The 17142-nt window shown below is 36.9% G+C and overlaps 1 protein-coding gene across 8 annotated transcripts in view; it reads right to left on the bottom strand.

The window, feature by feature from the left end:
• Positions 1 to 17142, bottom strand: part of CNKSR2 (connector enhancer of kinase suppressor of Ras 2) — a 208311-nt gene that overhangs the window by 110779 nt on the left and 80390 nt on the right. For 6 of the 8 annotated variants that reach the window (XM_064646764.1, XM_064646766.1, XM_064646770.1 and 3 more), the window contains exons 6-8: positions 11639 to 11758; positions 5054 to 5113; positions 262 to 330 (exon numbers count right to left, since the gene is read on the bottom strand). In XM_064646764.1, the coding sequence (XP_064502834.1) occupies positions 262 to 330; positions 5054 to 5113; positions 11639 to 11758 (249 nt within the window). The remainder of the gene's footprint in view (positions 1 to 261; positions 331 to 5053; positions 5114 to 11638; positions 11759 to 17142) is intronic. The other 2 variants (XM_064646765.1, XM_064646767.1) reach the window with 2 other exon arrangements.

Genomic DNA, 17142 nt, shown 5'->3' with positions numbered 1-17142 from the left:
ATTGGTAAGCAGAAAACACCCTAACATACCTCCCAGGCCACAGCTATTTAGCCTAATTTGACACCTCCTGTAATACTCAGACGATTGGGGCTTAGTTTAAGACTTCAGAACTATGTGGTTTCAAAAGAGGAAAGGAAAATTGAGATGTTAGAATAAAAAATGATTTATAAAAACACATTTTTCTACACATTTCTTCTCTACACATGCTAATGTGCCATGACACCTCTATCTCCAATTGACACAGAACATAGTTATACATACCACAGTTTGGTGGTTAACTTGAATCACTTCATCCCCAGCATGGATTTTCTTGCACCGATCTGCAGGTGACTGAATTTAAAATAAAAGAGATGATCAAGAATACAGTTCTTACCAGTCATCATCTCTCTTTCAGCAGTATGATTTCTAAGCTATGTAAACCAGGTTAGATTGATAATGACATTCTACTGTGAAACAGAGAATTAAAGAAATATTTAATAAATCAATTATTTTTGTTGAAGAAAAATGATCTGTACTATTCTACACAATAAAATCGAATGTTAAGAAAGGTATGAATATATATACGATAGCCAAGTCCTAAGGATTTCTTTTTAATTCCATTCTGACAAAAGGATGCTTTAATCTGCCTGACATCTCTTAAACCTTGAAAGGTAATCTTTGGCTGAATTTTGAGTCTATCAAGAATACCTGGCAATTCCTCATAAACAAATTTTGTAGCATTGCCTTTTTATTCTACAACATTTCAATATGTTGCAGAGAACTTCAGTAAATTACTGATCTGCAAAAAGTACACAAGGAGAGAAGATTAGGTTACATATCACCTAGGAAGATTGTGTAAGTTAATGGCAACTTTGGTTTTGGATCACTATTAGGGTGAAAGAAATGCAAGCATAATAAAAATCCTACAAAGATCACACTTTTAACAAAGCAAAGTAGTTTTGTTCTTTGCTTTTGCCTCAAAAAAACCCTTAATAACAACAAAAATAAAAACCAAATCGGAAACCCCTCCCACCCTCCTCCATAAGGTGAAATCCCCACACATTTTCCCATCTTCTGTCCTTATAGTAGACCAACTGTTTCCTGAGAGAAATACCTCTACGTTTAAAGGAAAATAAATTCCTTCAGCTTTTGATAGTCATAATACTTTAATTTTTCTCTCCATACTGCTGCCACTAGTCTAGGAAGGTACTTAAAGTCCACAGTAGAAGGTGAGACTGACAGTTTGAAAAAAAACCAAAACAACAAAACATGTTGTTCAGGAGTAGATTTCCAAAAAGCTGCTGCAAGTTTTACATAAAGGAACGAAATGAAATTCATTTTCAGGTGAGATAACAGGTCATCTAGAGAAAATGCTCCAGGACAGAAATGTGGACTGTTTGTAGTAACCTATATCCCCATTCAAAGCATGTGTCCCATAGCTATACCATGACTTTCCAGTATAATTGCACATAATTCATGGCTTAAGTTAAGGACTGTGTTTAAAGAGAAGATATCCAAGAGAAATGAGAGGCTGAAAGGAGGGTCACTCATGACTCAGTCCTAGGAGACATTGCACAGAACATCCTAAATCAAACTGGGCTGGTAAAAGTGTAATTGTACTTACATAAGGAACAGCAGCCTTGACTTTTTGGCACTACTTAAGCATTAAAGGTGTTGGCCTAGTGACTTGGGGAAAAATTTTAACACTGGTGATTATGTTCTAATAATCTATCTTCTGCCTGGCATTTCACTAATCGCAGTTACTCATTCATACCTCTAAAATCTTTACAATCCTCCAATGTAATACAGCTCTTTTAGCTCAGATGTAGTTTCACCTAAGACTTTCAAAATATAAATGCAAGTGAATCTTGTGTCATTACCTTTGAACTCTGCGAGACTTTATTATGACACAAACTTTCCTTTTTATTGTCTGCAGCACTTGCAGCTTAAATCTTGACAAAACAGGTATTTGTCTTGGCATTTTGCCAAGTCATTAAAATACAGTCTGAGAATCTTCAAACTGGAAAAGTCTATGTTTAAAAAGCCTGATTGCAATTATGCCTCAAACACACTGCAAGGTGAGGTAAAAATAATTTATAAAGAAGTGCCAAGGCTGTGGTTTTATGAAGGAGTTCATAGTCCTGCTCCTTACCGCTTTTTCCTCCCCAGTAAAGAATGGATTTTGCTGTAAAATAGTATCTTTTATTATAACTATCTAAGGAAAACAGAGGAGAATTGATAAGGTATTTCTTTTTTAAATGTGAATACTGATCCTTAAGCACAAGATCCTCTCAAGAAGTCCTACTAGGAGGAACAAAGTGTGTCACATCACAACTGTATCTTCATGAGGTGATAATTTGGTTCAACAGGGAGCTGACCAAGAGATGGAAGTATCTGTCACTGAGGGTTACACATCAATACCTAAAAGCTATTCAGAATCTGCTTAGAAATTCTTCTTCAGAATAGACTTAATTTTGTCCTTTAGGCTAAATGTTGTCTTTGTCCTATTTCCCCAGTATAACCACACTGTCTGAAAGTCCAGTTTAGACCCCCTGGAGCACATCTGCTGCATGCCCAGAGACTTTGCTGTTATTTCTTCCAAAAGGCCTCTCTTCTCTGAGATAAGGGTGCCACACAAACCCAACCAGTGCACAGTAAATGGGGACACTGGAAGCACCTCCTTAAAAGCTACATTCCTGCTGGAGATGCACCGCATGCTATTTCTTTAGAAAAATACTCTTTTCTATTGGAAAACCAAAGGACAAAATGGTTTTATTTGAAGGATACATTTGATTCATGAATTAAAATAATCTCTCCAACATGGTCTGAAAGGGCTACTCAACAAGAAACCTAAAATCTCTTGCTGGACCAATACACACTTTAGATTTGTTACTTCCAAAAAAAAAGAGACAGAAGACATGAACTGGAAAGCTCAGCTTACTCTAATGCTACAGGACCACCAGAGAGAAGCAGTGACCTGTAAGGAAACACTGCTCTCTCACAGTTCAAGTTTCAGAGCTCAGCTGCTTTGATCTGCAGGGCTGATGTGTTGGGAGAGATGACTCCTGATGCTGAACAGCAAGATCCAAACTGTAATGGGCTTTGCAGCTGGACATCAAACATCTCAAATGGCAAACAGAAAAAAGCACAACTGTGGTTACAAAACTACTATCTCACATTAACATTACCATGCTACTGTGTTTAACACGGAGACATTGTGCTTTTCTGGGATCTTTTAGACAAAAAAGTCTGCCAGTGTCTCACTTGGAAGAGCAGAGTCAGAAAGAAAAGGGACAGAAGATTTTTTTAAAATGGAAGAGACTTTGGATTCTTATTGTTTCCTAGAAGTTAAACTGTATTGCAAGCAGTAAACATGTCAAGATCAGCAGGTCAGCTCATATGTGCACTATCACGATCTTGCTCTGGCCATGCTGCTTAGATGTTTCTCCTCCCATCTATCTGAATCAAAACTTAATGTGTGTGTGTGTGTGTTAAAGGAAGCAGCTAGTGACTGTGTTTTTAAAAGCAGGAGACATCCTGCTTTCTCTAAAGCACTACTCATTTTCACAAATGCTTTAACATACAAAGGCTTTTTCCCTTGACAACAGAGTGCAGTTTCTTGGTCGACTGTGAGCACCTCCAGGGTGTCACAGTGAGTGAAAGAGTCAGTAAAAACAGCAGAAAAGTCATCATGACTGAAGCTTCCTGACATAGCTTTAAATTATATTCATGAATCACAAAAGATAAGAGTTTTGAGGGAATGCATTAAGATTTTATTTTTATCTTTGCCCCTGGGAAATTAAATCCATTAGTAAGTCATGAAGAGAAATTGTTCCTTTTTTAATCCAAGAGAAATTCAACTGTAAAAACCATTCTCTTTATTTCATATATTTTCTAGATTAAGCTCAACTATGGTTCTGTTGGGTTTGTTTAGTTTTGCTAATCTCACTGATGATGTCTCTAGCTGTAGGCCTGACTCTCCAGAATTTTGATTTAAAGGATGATTTTTTTAAAAATTTTCCTTATTTTAAGACAGGTGGCATTTACACGAGTTCTACAGCAGAATATCTATATATATTGGTTATAACCCATGGATATCCTGCCCACAGCAGCAGCAGAAAACAGAAAGGAAAAAGGCTATCAGATTGCAGCTCCCATGAGAGGAAGAAAACAATTTTCCTATTTTATTGAGATATTAACAGAACCTCACAGTAGATCAGATGCAGCAGCTGTAAATATCAGGTAGGTATTTTGCATTTCCCACAGGATGACACACTAGCAGGATAAAACAAACATTTCTGACAGCTTCATTTCAAGAAAATGCCATCAAAATCTTTGAAAGGGATCACCTAAATCATTATGGAACAGTTTGGTGTTGTTTAGTGATTGTTCTGTATTAATTGAAGATCATGGATAGAAGCCTTTCCCCCAAAATTATCGTTTTGCTCACCTCCTAACAGACAGCCAGTTCTCTGAATATGGTGTACAAGGAAAGGAGGTTGTATTTCAAAGGCTTTTGAAAAGTAGTCTATTATGTTTTACTTGATCTAATGCCTTTAATGAGAATTAGTACACTGTCAATAAGTGTTCCTTTCTACAGGCATTACTCAGAAGTTCATGCAGAAATATATGGTTATTTGTCAATGTAAGGGGATGTCCATTTTCATGCACTCATTTATTACAAAATGAAGATTGATAGATGGAAAATATAAAAGCTGTTTGTCTAATTCTGCAGCAAACTCCAGCATAACAGCCTACACATAATATAGACATTTATCTTTTATTCACAGAGCAAAATAACTCCAAGGCAGCTGCTTCCTGTCTTGATCAACTGCAGCATTTTAGGTAAGAACAAATCAAAATTGCTTCCCCTGGTCCTTAACTGGGAACAACTCTTTCAATTCTGTGTTAAACAAGCACAAGCATCTCTGCTGTCCAACATGCCATTGGTCCCCAACAGCCAACTAGCACGCGTTTGCAAGCAAAATGTAGTCTATAGCAAAGGGAAAGCATTAACCACAGGTAAGGTCAAAAAGGTTTCCAGGCCTGAACATACAGTATTAACAATACTTACATTTTCTGTTGTTCCAGTAATTACATGGAGACCATCATATGTTGACTTAATGTACATACCCTAAGAAAAAGACATCATGGGAAAGAATTTTTAAAGTGTTTCACAAACCATCACCATCCAAACAAAATTTGCATATGTCTAAAAGAATCTGTCTTTTCTTTTTGCTTTCTTTAAGATTTGTGGATTTTAATACATGCCATGAGGAATTTGTCTCTAATAGGAGGAGAGTGCTTTTTGATACACTTCAAGAGGAACCGCCCAAATTATTTTGGCCCTAATTAGCAATAGGAAACTAAAACTTTTGCCACAGTTGTGTCCATATATACTTCCCAGTTTTTTCAATACACTCCTTCAACTACAAATATAACAACACCTGATTACAAAAACCCCCAAAATTACAAATTGCCTTAGTATGACCAATACTTCCATTTTGCTTTGAAAACTAGATTGGGTTTTAAAAGATCTGGAGTCTACAGTAGGCAACACTACAAATGTAACTTTCAAACTGCAAATGACCACTTGGAATTGTGCCTGAAAAATGGCTGCAAGATTTTCTCACAGCCCCACTCATCTCAGCAGACAGTTCAGCTATAAAACTCAATGATGCAAACTTAAACATCAACTTTGTTAGCTATCCCAATTCTTTCAAAAAATATGAAGAAGGAGGGATAGCTTATGAACAGACAGAAGTTCCTGCATGGGTAGTTTAAGACAGTGTCTCAAATATGCTTTTTCATCAAGCCTTAATTCAAACATTTTAACAGCATCCACTATGATACTGAGAGAAGGAAAAAGTAGACATAATTGACAGACACTGAGCATTCAACAACTTCTGAGGAATCTCCTTTCCCCCAACCACTTCACGAAAGTAGGTAAACATCCTCTCCGTAGACTTTTTCTCCTTTTAATCACAGTGCCACAAAGAAATCTGTTCCTACCTGAGGAACAGAGTGCACTTACTAGTGAATAAGTATGGTAAAGAGGCAAAGAGGATGTATCAGGTTGGACTAATCTGATTTGGGACTAGAACTCACAGACATTTTGGTAGCAGAAACAAGGGAGTACACCTCACTTAACAAAGTGGATAATATCCCCAGTAAAAAAAGCAGGGACTTTATGAGTTTCTCAGGATAGGGGGCTCAAAAGTAAACTCAAATTCTGTTCTGCACAATTATATAGTGGTAATGGCACCAAACCCAGCTGTCATCTTGAGCTGCCACAGCTCGAAGGTAACAAATCAAGAATCCGATCATCTAGGTAACAAATCAAGTTCATTACTACACAGTCAGAAACCCCTAACATCATCCTTAAACTTCCAGTGTCTCTATGGACCTTCAGTAATTTGTCCATCGGTTGGCTCCATCATGCAGTTTCCGCTTAATTATCTCAAATATAGAATGGCTTTTTAATACATTTATCCTCACAACACCCCTGTGAGGTAGGGAAACACTAATATACACACATCTTACAGAAAGTGTAAGGAGCCACAAAAGAGGCTGAGATATGTTGGTACCTGTTATTTAGCACATATACCTGCCCTCAAACCACCAACAATCAGGGCCTAAATCCCTCTCAGGATCCAGATCTAAGTGACTGGGCCATACACCCTGCAACATGGCAAAAGCTAAAATCACAGTGACCATGGTGACAGGAACATTGAGTTAGGTCCCCACAGAGAGCAATTTCTGAAGAAATTAGTGAGTTACTGCTTTTAACATTAAACATCAGGGTGAAAGCTGAGGATACAATCTCACACTCAATGGCTATGCAGTGTTTAGTTTTGTGCAAAGCATTATTCCAAAGGATAGTAAAGTCATCCAAGTGTGCTATCCCAGTGAAGTCCAATTCACATCCAATCTAGTCTTTTCCACAAATTTAAAAGACTTTGAGAAAAGAGGAAAAAGAACTTTTGCAGAATGCTCTTTAAAGGCTAAGATCAAGACTGCACACATTAAGAGGTAAGAGAGAAGTTGAAAAAAAACCCATCTCAGATTGTATTTTGTGCACATGTGTAAAATTAATAAATGTTACATTAGTACCATGTCACATTAATTTTGCAAGAGCAAGAATTAATAATTCTTGTTATAGAGCAGCTTTTAAATGAGGAGAGGTAACATTTTGCAACAGAAAACTGAGCCCCTTTTAGCCACGTTCCTCCACTCCTCCTTTTAAGTGAACAATATATGGGAAATGGTACAGAGAAGAGAATGTTTCTGGCTTCAATTGTTTTATCTGGAATGGAAATAAGAATACCCAAGGCATTTACAAGTTTCCCCCTCTCTGCCTCCTTGTGGCTGCACAATATCAACAGTGCTTTTAGCAATCAAGAATACAGGGGAGATCAGTGTGCGCTGTTCATCTGTACTGAAACATTGTTAGATATGCATCTTAGGTATTCAAACTTAATGCCATGGTCCCTAAGAAATTACAAGAATCAGTTACATCAAATGGAAGGAAAGGTAATTCGGTTTATATGACTAAAATAACCAGAAGCTAACCAACCTAATAATCAGGAATAAATGTATGTCTGGATTAAAGAACAGGTAAGCCATGCTTAATTACATGCGAGATTATTCTGATCAGTTATGGGTAGAACTCTAATTTCAAACCAAACATTATATTTTATCTTGGTGATTCAGTTAAGGGTTAGAAAAGAGACCTTGTGAGTTTTTTTTTTTTTCCTTTCTTTGTTTTTGCCTTTTTTTTTATAACAGTGAAAACAGAATATGATATACTTCTAAAATATTTTATGCAATGCTGGATAGAAAAGAAAAGAAGATACTAATTCCATTTTATCACACACGTTTTTACTTTCACTGTGACACTATTTTAATGGAGCCCTCAAAAGATGCACATGCCTCTTTAACCCCAAACAGCTCACACAATCCTGTTCATAATTATTTCCCAGCTTCTCCAGTATTTCAAGCAAAAAAAAAATTCAGGAGAAATATTAGGAATAGTAGTACATTGGATTCCTGGAAAGGGAGTCAGCAGTGCACCTTTAATCAGTTGCCATACCCTGTTGTATCTATGACTTGTATTTTATTAGTGATTTTTTTAGATTTCAGGTGTCTTTTGTGTTTGCTTCAACAGGTAAAAAGGAACTCTGACCAATCACTCTCATGTTCTGGTGGATTTACCTTTGCATTTCTGAATCTAGTAAGCTTGAACACACAGCACAGTACCTTACCTGACTGGGATTAAAGTGATTATATGAACATGAAAAAATTGAAATTCAAGATTAACCGTTGCTACAGTTCTCTGATATTCTGCCCTATAATAAAATAAAGATAAAATAGGAAGTGACTGTTGCAGAAAAACTACTCAAGGAAAACTTGGCTTCCTGCTTTTTGTCTTAATACACTCACTGTTTTCAATCAAACAGCAATATTTTTAAGTTTGTTTCACGGGAAAAGATACTACCTAAACTAGTCAGTTTTGTCTCTTTGTAGAACATCAGCAGAGTAAAAACATACAAAATTAAATTCTGCTCACTAATACAGAGGAAACAACTTAGAAGCCCTCAAATTAAAAAAAAAAAAAAAAGGGAAAAAAAAGGAAAAAAGAGAGGATCACACATGGGAGCAGGCTGGTGATTGCAAAGCTAACCACATTAGTCCATTTTATGGTTTTTTTAAATAACTTTCTACCCTGAAAACTCTTTTCACCCCTACAGCCTGCAGTGGCTATGCAGTATCTTTTCCCCCAGCAACACTCACTGGAGAACACATGAATGCGTCCAGTCACCTGGGAAAGATACCAGGGATGGGGGTGGGGGGAAAGGGGAAAGAAAACCAGAACACCAATCCCAAAACAGACCCATAACATTGCTTTACCCAGTACACAAGAGGTTCCCCACATCACAACAACATTTTCTGCTTGACAGGTTAACTTGCTTGACAAGTTATTTAGTCATAGATGGTAGCTAGTTTTAATATCTATAAGACATGGTAAACCCTGCAACACATTTACACATTCCTTCTGCATTCAGGTATTGGTCTGACAATTTACATTTACCTCTGACAAATACTTACGTTTCCACAAGAAAAGATCAAACACAGTGAAGGAACTATTTGTGCTTATTAAAACATTCTGATAGTGTTCCAATCTTTTTTAAGTTGTAAAAACTTCAACCATTTTCTTAATTCCATCGTATATTTACCATGAGTTCCAAACTTTTAATTGCCTTCTCTTCTTCTTTTCTTTTTCTCTCCCAGATTTACTTTAGCTTCTTAGCTATGGAATTTGAGACATGTTAGATATTCTGCTTATGATAGGTGACAAAAAAATCTTCCCAGTTAGCAGCCATCCTTGTCTTTTTCCTTCTGCTTGAAGCCTTTCCGTCCTTATAGAACATTTTATTTAGTGCTTGGTAGAGCCAGCACAGAACTGTCATGCAGGTCAAAAAACTACAGGAAAGTTGATCATATTTCCACCTCCATAATTGCACAAATCCTGGAAGAAGGTCCAGAAGTTATCGAGCTTCACATTCATCCAAGTGCTTGTGATGTGCAGAGAATATTCTCACTTCCAAGCTCCACCATAAATTCTCACACTGGCACACTTAGCACTCAATAGGGCAGTACTGATATGCAGTCACTGTATCTTAATTGAAAGATGTTAGTTTAAAAAAACAAAGAAACAAAAGCCCAACAACCCAAAAGCATATAAAGCACCAAGAACAATGTGACAGAGGTGATCTGTTAACAAGATTGGCACTGATACAAAGAGAAAGGTTATGATATTCACCCTTCTCGTGCAAACAGACCTTCCTTGGTGCCTGCTCTGAAGAGCTCACAATCTACAGGAGACGGCACAATGCAGAGGCAACAGAATAGTGGAATATGGGCAAGGATGAAGGGAAAAAATATGACTGTGTCAAAATAGCATTGTATCCTTCTAAGGCTTGTATACTGCATGACTGCTATCTTCCTTTTCGGAAAAAAATACATATAATTATTTTTATGACTGACACAATAATCCTCAGTCAGCATCAAGACCCTGTTGAGTTGGTTCACAAACACAGTAAAAGAAAAAGCCCTGCCTGAAGAGCTTCCAGTTTAAACAGACAAGACAGACACAGGGTGTAAAACAGAGGCACAAAGAAGGAAAGAGATTCTCTCATCAACTACCCAGCAGGAACAGACCCATGAAACATATTCTTATTTACAAAAAAACCATTCAACATTTTTCAGTCAGTAATGGTTAACATCAACCGACACAAAGACTTAAATGAGGGGAAAACACCACAACAAAATAGTCACAAAGACAGAAAGAAAAAAAATTAAAGTTCAGATATAAATGGACAGAACTCATAAAAAGGTGATCAAGAGAAAGGGGAAGAAGATTTCCTAATTACAGTAGAAGATAGGATTTCAAAAGGTTGACTGCAGTGAAGTGGTATAAGAGCTAAAATTACAGGAGTAAGGGCAGGGAAAAGAGGGAGGGGAGAATCCATGAAAAGCTGATATCCCGAAGGACAACTTCGAAATGCATTCAGAGATAAAAAAGAAAGCTAGAAGAGGAAGGGAAAACAAATTGCAGACTAAAACAAAGGATGGGGTAATATTTACTCATCCAAGTGTTTGAAGTGTTTGGGATTGTTCTCATATTTTAATAGTGATTTTCCAAAAGAAAGAAAATTAATTTAGTGTACAATTGTTCTAAATACCTTGGTATACCAGATTTGTCAAAAAAATAAATCAAACCAAAACCCAACAACAACCGAGCCACAAACCAAAATATTCTCCAAAAGTACAAAGTCCAGATAACTTTAAAAACATGCAGCAAAGAGTACAGTTCTTCAAGAAGATTCAAGAAAATGGAATGAGAATAAGTTTGGGCAGAAGTTACAAAAGCTCTTTCTTTAGGCAAAAAAATGTTTAATGGCAGTCTGATCACCTTCTACTCTACCTTCAAAAATCATGGGAGGAGATATTATAAGAGAAGTAAAGTCATACAGCTAGAATTGTTATCAGTGTTGGCTTTTTCCACGCAGTGGGTGTTGGATTACTTGAGCAAACAAAAGATCAATGGTCATCTCTTTAAAAACAAACACAGGATGGCTGCACTGAGAGCCTTCACAAGCACCTGATTAAGAATGCAGAGTTCTTGCAATAAAATTCAATGAGTTACTTATCAGGAGGGCTATAGAGCCCTTGAATAACATAAAATAGCTTTATAACCCAGAGATACTATGAAACATTTTCCAGAATTTGACAGATTTTGTTCACAAGCCCACGCAAACTTCTTGGTTGAGTTGATCTTAGTAATTTAAATCCCTTCAGACTTCAAGATCCTAGAACAATCTGAACCATTTTCCAGAAGCTAGTATAAATGGCAAGAACTTCTTACTCATGTCTCCCTGTTCACTGAACTCTTTGCATACTTCAGTAAGCTTTACAAAATACATCCCTGGTGGCCTAGCTGCATGAGAAACCAAACTAGCCTGGGTAATCAAACTATTTTCAAGCTTTAAAACAGGAAAGGCTAAAATGTCCTATTCCTTTCCACATATTCAACTGATTTTTAAAAAATCACTTTCTCATCCTGGATGGTGGGTTTGATTAACTGCGTACTTCTTACCAGCCCTTCACTTGGCTTGATGTTTGTAAGCTGGATCACTTCGAGATGGGCAGACTGAGAAACCAGTGGGTCAGAAGAGAGCGAGATTATGTGATCACAGACTCCAGAGAGAGTTTTACACTGGTAAAGAAAAAAGAAAAGAAAATGTCACAATAAGCACTGCAAACTATTTGCGTATCAACATACAATTTAAACCATCATGTTTTGCAAGTATGTACAAGGCAGACAAAAATAAGGAGGAGAGGAAAAGGCCTCAGTGAGCAGTGCAATACAAAATACATTTTCTGTGATGACCTCGAACTAACACAGCGCCAGAACAGGAAAGAATAAGAGGCAAATGCTTTTGCATCTGAGTAGAGAGAAATAGGGACTGTGCCAGCTGCTCTCACGAATTCTCTGTGCTGAGCTCCAACCTCCACCCTGCCCACACCTTTTGCAAAGACAGTAAGTGCCCCAAACCCCACTAATTTCCATTGAATACGCAGAAGTTCAGCACAGATGAAAATCAGGCTCTTAATGATGCCAGGCAACTCCCATTAACTCTGAAGTTTATTCTACACTAATAAAACATGCTAATTGTCTTTGGACTGGATTTCTCATGTTCTACAGCTGCCAAGCTTGATTTACTATTGCAGATATGAAGATTACAACAAATCACCACTACACGATGGGATAACTCTTATACCAGTTATTGCTGGCAGCCTCTTTGCAGCAAGACAGAAAAAGTTTCTAAAAAGGCCAGGACTGTCAAATTGGTACTGTTTATCTCCTGATCTCTCACTCCCTGAAAACCCTCTTCTCATGAGGAAGAAAAGCTGTGAGGTTTTCCTATCTTTCTCTCATATTTTTGTAAGAAAGTGATCTTTGAGAGTTTCAAAGTTTTCCATGAAGTCCGCTTTCAGCAACTTTAAATGAATTCCCTGTTTAGATTTCCAGATACAATTTTGTCAGCAAATTCAGGGATTAGAACATTCTTCTGGTCCCAAAACTGCAGGTCTCTCCAAAATCAATTAAGAACCAGCTTAACTGCTCTCAAATTCAAAAGATGAAACCTAATCAGTCTCCTCAAAAGACTGAAACACAACTGCACACAACTGCTGCACCAGCCAATCTTCCAAGACTGCAAAGTATAGTTCTTACAGTAAAAAATATCTACTACAATGTTATGGAAAAATAACATAAAACTGGATATAGCCTCCTTGTCAAATCACTATTATAATTCCAAATGACAATCTACAAATATCTTATGTAAATAAAGCAAATAAAAAAATTAAGTTATAAAAGAAAAAAAGAATAAATCCAAGTACAGTGAAATATTAATCCTTTTACATACGAGGATACTGTGATTTTCTCCTCTTCAAATTATTTACGAACAGTTAAAAGTTTAGGTTTGTATATAGATCACTTGTTTTGTTGAGAAATAATGTTTCAGGGTGGAAAAAACAAACCAGAATCAAATGGAAAATATAATAAAATTTTTATTACCAACACGACCTTCTTCCAGAAAAAATACTACTTTCAAGCATAGCCACACACACCACCCCTTCTGCTTTGTCATGATGCAGAATCATTACTGAATAAAGGAAGCCAAGAAATATATAAAATGAGGTCAAGAATATTTTGTGTTTTACCTGAAATAGGAAGAAGTGAAAAAGTGAACTTTATGAAAATTTGGGTTTCTTTTAATGGCTTTTGGATACACAAAAATTGTGTTAAGCTGACATTTTTAAAATATAAAAACTATATAAAATTCCATAATAAAAATTAAAACTTAGATGTCTGTTTGTTTGGCTTTTTTCAACACAGTATTGGCATGCTATTTGTATTTTCATACCTCTTGTAATTGCACTGACAATTATTGAAAAATTATTTAAAAAAATTACAGAGCACTCAGCTCTCCATATGCAAAGTGAAGAGACCTACATTATAAATTCCTCTCTGCAGATGAAAACAGATATAACTTTAGACTTGTATTCACCCAACTATTCTTCCTATTAATTTCCTCTAAAACTACTAAATTTATGGAGTCCTTAGCAGTTTCAGAGAAACTTTTGCTTGTAGTGAACTATTTTTTTTCTCCTATTTTTCAACTGTTGCATTTCAGAGAGATGCCAAAAGGGACAGAAAAGGAGTGTTCCTACCACCCAACACAAGGTATGTCAGTCACAGACATGGCTCCTCATTAAAAGAAAAGTCCTCAGCTGCCTTGACAGAGGATGGGGAAAGGTGAGGAGTTGGGCAAGTCTAGGATGTGGCACAGAACAGAAGCCTAAGCTGAGCTGCTCCCTGGAGCAGCTGCTCTCCCTCTGCCTCTCCATAAGAGGGGCACAGCATACACTACACAGTAAGCCTGTGGAGATCAGCATTCCAATACTGTTATATTGGTTGCAATTCTAAAGCAAGGTGGTGTGAATGTTCCCCAAGAGGAGCTCTGGGAATATTGGATGTCAAAATCATGAAGTTGCTAGGATAAAAAAATCTCCCATATGCTTCAATGCATTTCTAAAAAATTATTGTCTTTTGGGTCTTGCAGCTTCCTTAGATATTCACACTGCAGTCCAACAGCAGGTTATCATACCCATTCTAAGCAGAATAAATGGGCCACAGCAAAGTCTTTAGAAAAGACCTTATGACTACAGGATGCACTTTCAGATTAAGGCTTCAAATTCTATGACCTACCTTCCTAGAAATTACATATAGGGCAAAACTGCTGCATTACTACAAAATATTTTCCACTTCATGAGCACCCAGAACTCACCACAGTGAAGACAAAAGTTTAAGACAGATAACTTCTAAAGCTTCATTATATGTTATCAGGTTTATTATCATGTATGAGTATCAAAGGTGACTGGGAACAGCAAAAGAAAACAGAAGGTACAAAAAAAAAAAAAAGAAAACTAACTAAAGTTCTTGAATTACTTCTCTCAATTTCTGACCAACAGAATTAGCTATATTTCTTCTAACAGAGCACTAGTGGGCCTGAGTGATTCAGTAAGACAACGTCATAACTAACTGCACCCGTAAAGAGAGCTGCTCAAGAAACAGCCACTCTGGATAATGAGACTTAGTCACAGAATCATCTGCTTAGTAATTATGGAATAGTTCTGTCCAGCAAATTCATTTAATTGAAAAATGTTTTCTTTGTGTGTCCTTTCCTTTGGAGGGACACACAAATCCTGTAGGAGGATTATGAATTTAAGATTCACTGCTATTGCACAGCAAATTGGCATATTCACTTTGCCTGGACTTCCAAGGAATGACTAACTAATTTGATTTTAATTAAACTGATCTTTTAATTTCAGAACACTAAGCATTTTATTTGAGTTTTCTTGTTCTGGCATAGTTTCAAGACATTGGGAACAAAAAGTAATTTTTTTAAACTAGGAGCCTGGGTTCTGCCCAACCATCCAAAACTTGCAGTTGCTATGAGAAAATAACAACTCCTTTACCTTCTTCTGAAAGTATGAGAAGCCTGGTTCTGTTACATACTTACCGAATTTTACAAGTTTCCCTATAAACTATTGGACACCTAAATATTTTTGGTTAAATATTTCTTGGTTAAAGAGTTGAACTGTAAGCAGGATCAAGAAACTATTGGGCTTATGTTAAAAGCAGAGATTGTCATGAACTTTGAGCTTGTCCAGAGCCAGAATAGCAAGAAGCCCACTCTTAACACAGCAGATATTCCCTCCCCCTGCAAAGAGAGGGTACACAGGCTCTCACTGGAAACATGTCCACAGGCAAAATAATGCATTTTTCCTCGCCTTTACTCTCAGGAAAATCTCATTCACAGTTTGTGGGGTTTTGTTTGAGGTTTTTTTGGGGGGGATGTGTATGTCTGTCAAGAATGGGAGAAGGAAGAAGTGGGAAATTCAGGCCCAGGAATATATCAGAGCTTGGATGGCTCTGGGACATTTTCATAGGGTACAGCTGTGTCAGTTTACACCAGCTTTTAACTAGAGGCTCTGAATGCAGTTACCATCCAGTGCCTTGCCTGTACCTAGCACAGAAGCAATGTCAATTTAACGGAGACAATATGCTATTGCACTTAGAAAGTTCCCACATAAACCATCTGTGACTTCCCTATGCTTCTCTTCCTATATAATTCCTACCAAGGCTCATCAGGTTCATCCCATATTCACTCAAGCAAAAACCCTGCCTAAATTTAAAGTTATGTTCTATGTAACTTTACTTCTAGCTTGACTAAATTTTCCCTAAACACCCCAGACTCCACTGGAGCTTTCATCTCAGCACATGCAAATCCAATTTGAGAAATTATATAGGTGAGATAAATCCAGGGGGTTTAATATTAATTTTTTAAATGATTAATTATATTAAAAATAAGTTATTTTATTTTATGGAAAAAAATGGACTGATATAATACTTTGCATGTAGGCTACTCAATTAATTTGAATAGAAGAAATGCTACTCATTTTGTTCTGAAAAATTTATGAACACATAATTATTCAGGACAAGCTGTATCACAGAAGTGTATTTTAGTGCCAGTAAAATCAGATGGTAGTACTATCTTCTCACCTTTTCTCTTTAATGGTAGAGTACCTTTGGATGCTTTCTAAAACTACACTTCTGTTTATGAAAACATTGTTAATGAGATCAGGTTCCTTTATTTTTTGTAACTGCTGACTGCCTGCTGCAATGCAGTGTTAGTTACAGTAAGAGGCCACAGGAAGCTGAGGACCCACTAGCTCCCACAAAAATCAGCAGGCATTAAAAATCCCCAGCCTTCCTCAAGCTGCACTCAGCTTCCAGTGTGCAAGGTAGCTGAACAAAGGGAAAGAATTTTCCACACTAGAAAAAAAGCAAGTTACAAATTATTAACTGAGAGAAATCAACAGATTATTACATTTTCTCCTTTTGTGCACAGTCCCTGTTCTCACTATAAGCCTTCTAGCAACAACTTCAGTTCTCTTTTGCAGTAACTCTCTATTCAAGTGACACACTTGTAATTGCAGACTGAAGCTACACCACAGTCTTTATGTGCAAAGTTAAATGATTCAAAGGAGCACAAAAATATCACCACACAGCACCTAGTTGTTTGGTAGAAATTCAAAGGGAAACATTATCTTTTCCCCAGTAGGAAAGTACTTTATGCCCTACAGCATTGCCTACAGGTAATACTTAGTTTCTATCTGTATTTTTGGATCATAGGGTACCAATTTCTAACAGCTTTTCTATAATTATTCCTTCTTTCAGCGAGAGGGATGAGGACCTAAAGGTGACTAAATTAGATTTCTATCTGTTCCAATTCTCTGTGGCTACTTCAATATGTCCTGGGAAAACATCTGTCTTCTGCAGCAGAGTGCAAGTACCTAAGGACATGGTCTTCCCCCAAACTCTCTATCTGTTTGATTCAGGCAGCTCTATGGTCACTAAGTGTTTCTGATCAAGCAAACAGACTTGTTTGTCCCTGTCCTTAATTTTACCCAGGCTAGCGACCAAGCTTAAAATCTATCTTGCCAAGTATTTCAATACTGAAGCATCCT

The sequence above is a fragment of the Pseudopipra pipra genome, chromosome 2 (assembly GCF_036250125.1).
Source record: "Pseudopipra pipra isolate bDixPip1 chromosome 2, bDixPip1.hap1, whole genome shotgun sequence".
Lineage (NCBI taxonomy): Eukaryota > Metazoa > Chordata > Aves > Passeriformes > Pipridae > Pseudopipra > Pseudopipra pipra.
The sequence above is the reverse complement of the archived record's forward strand: the minus strand, read 5'-3'. Positions and strand labels throughout refer to the sequence as shown.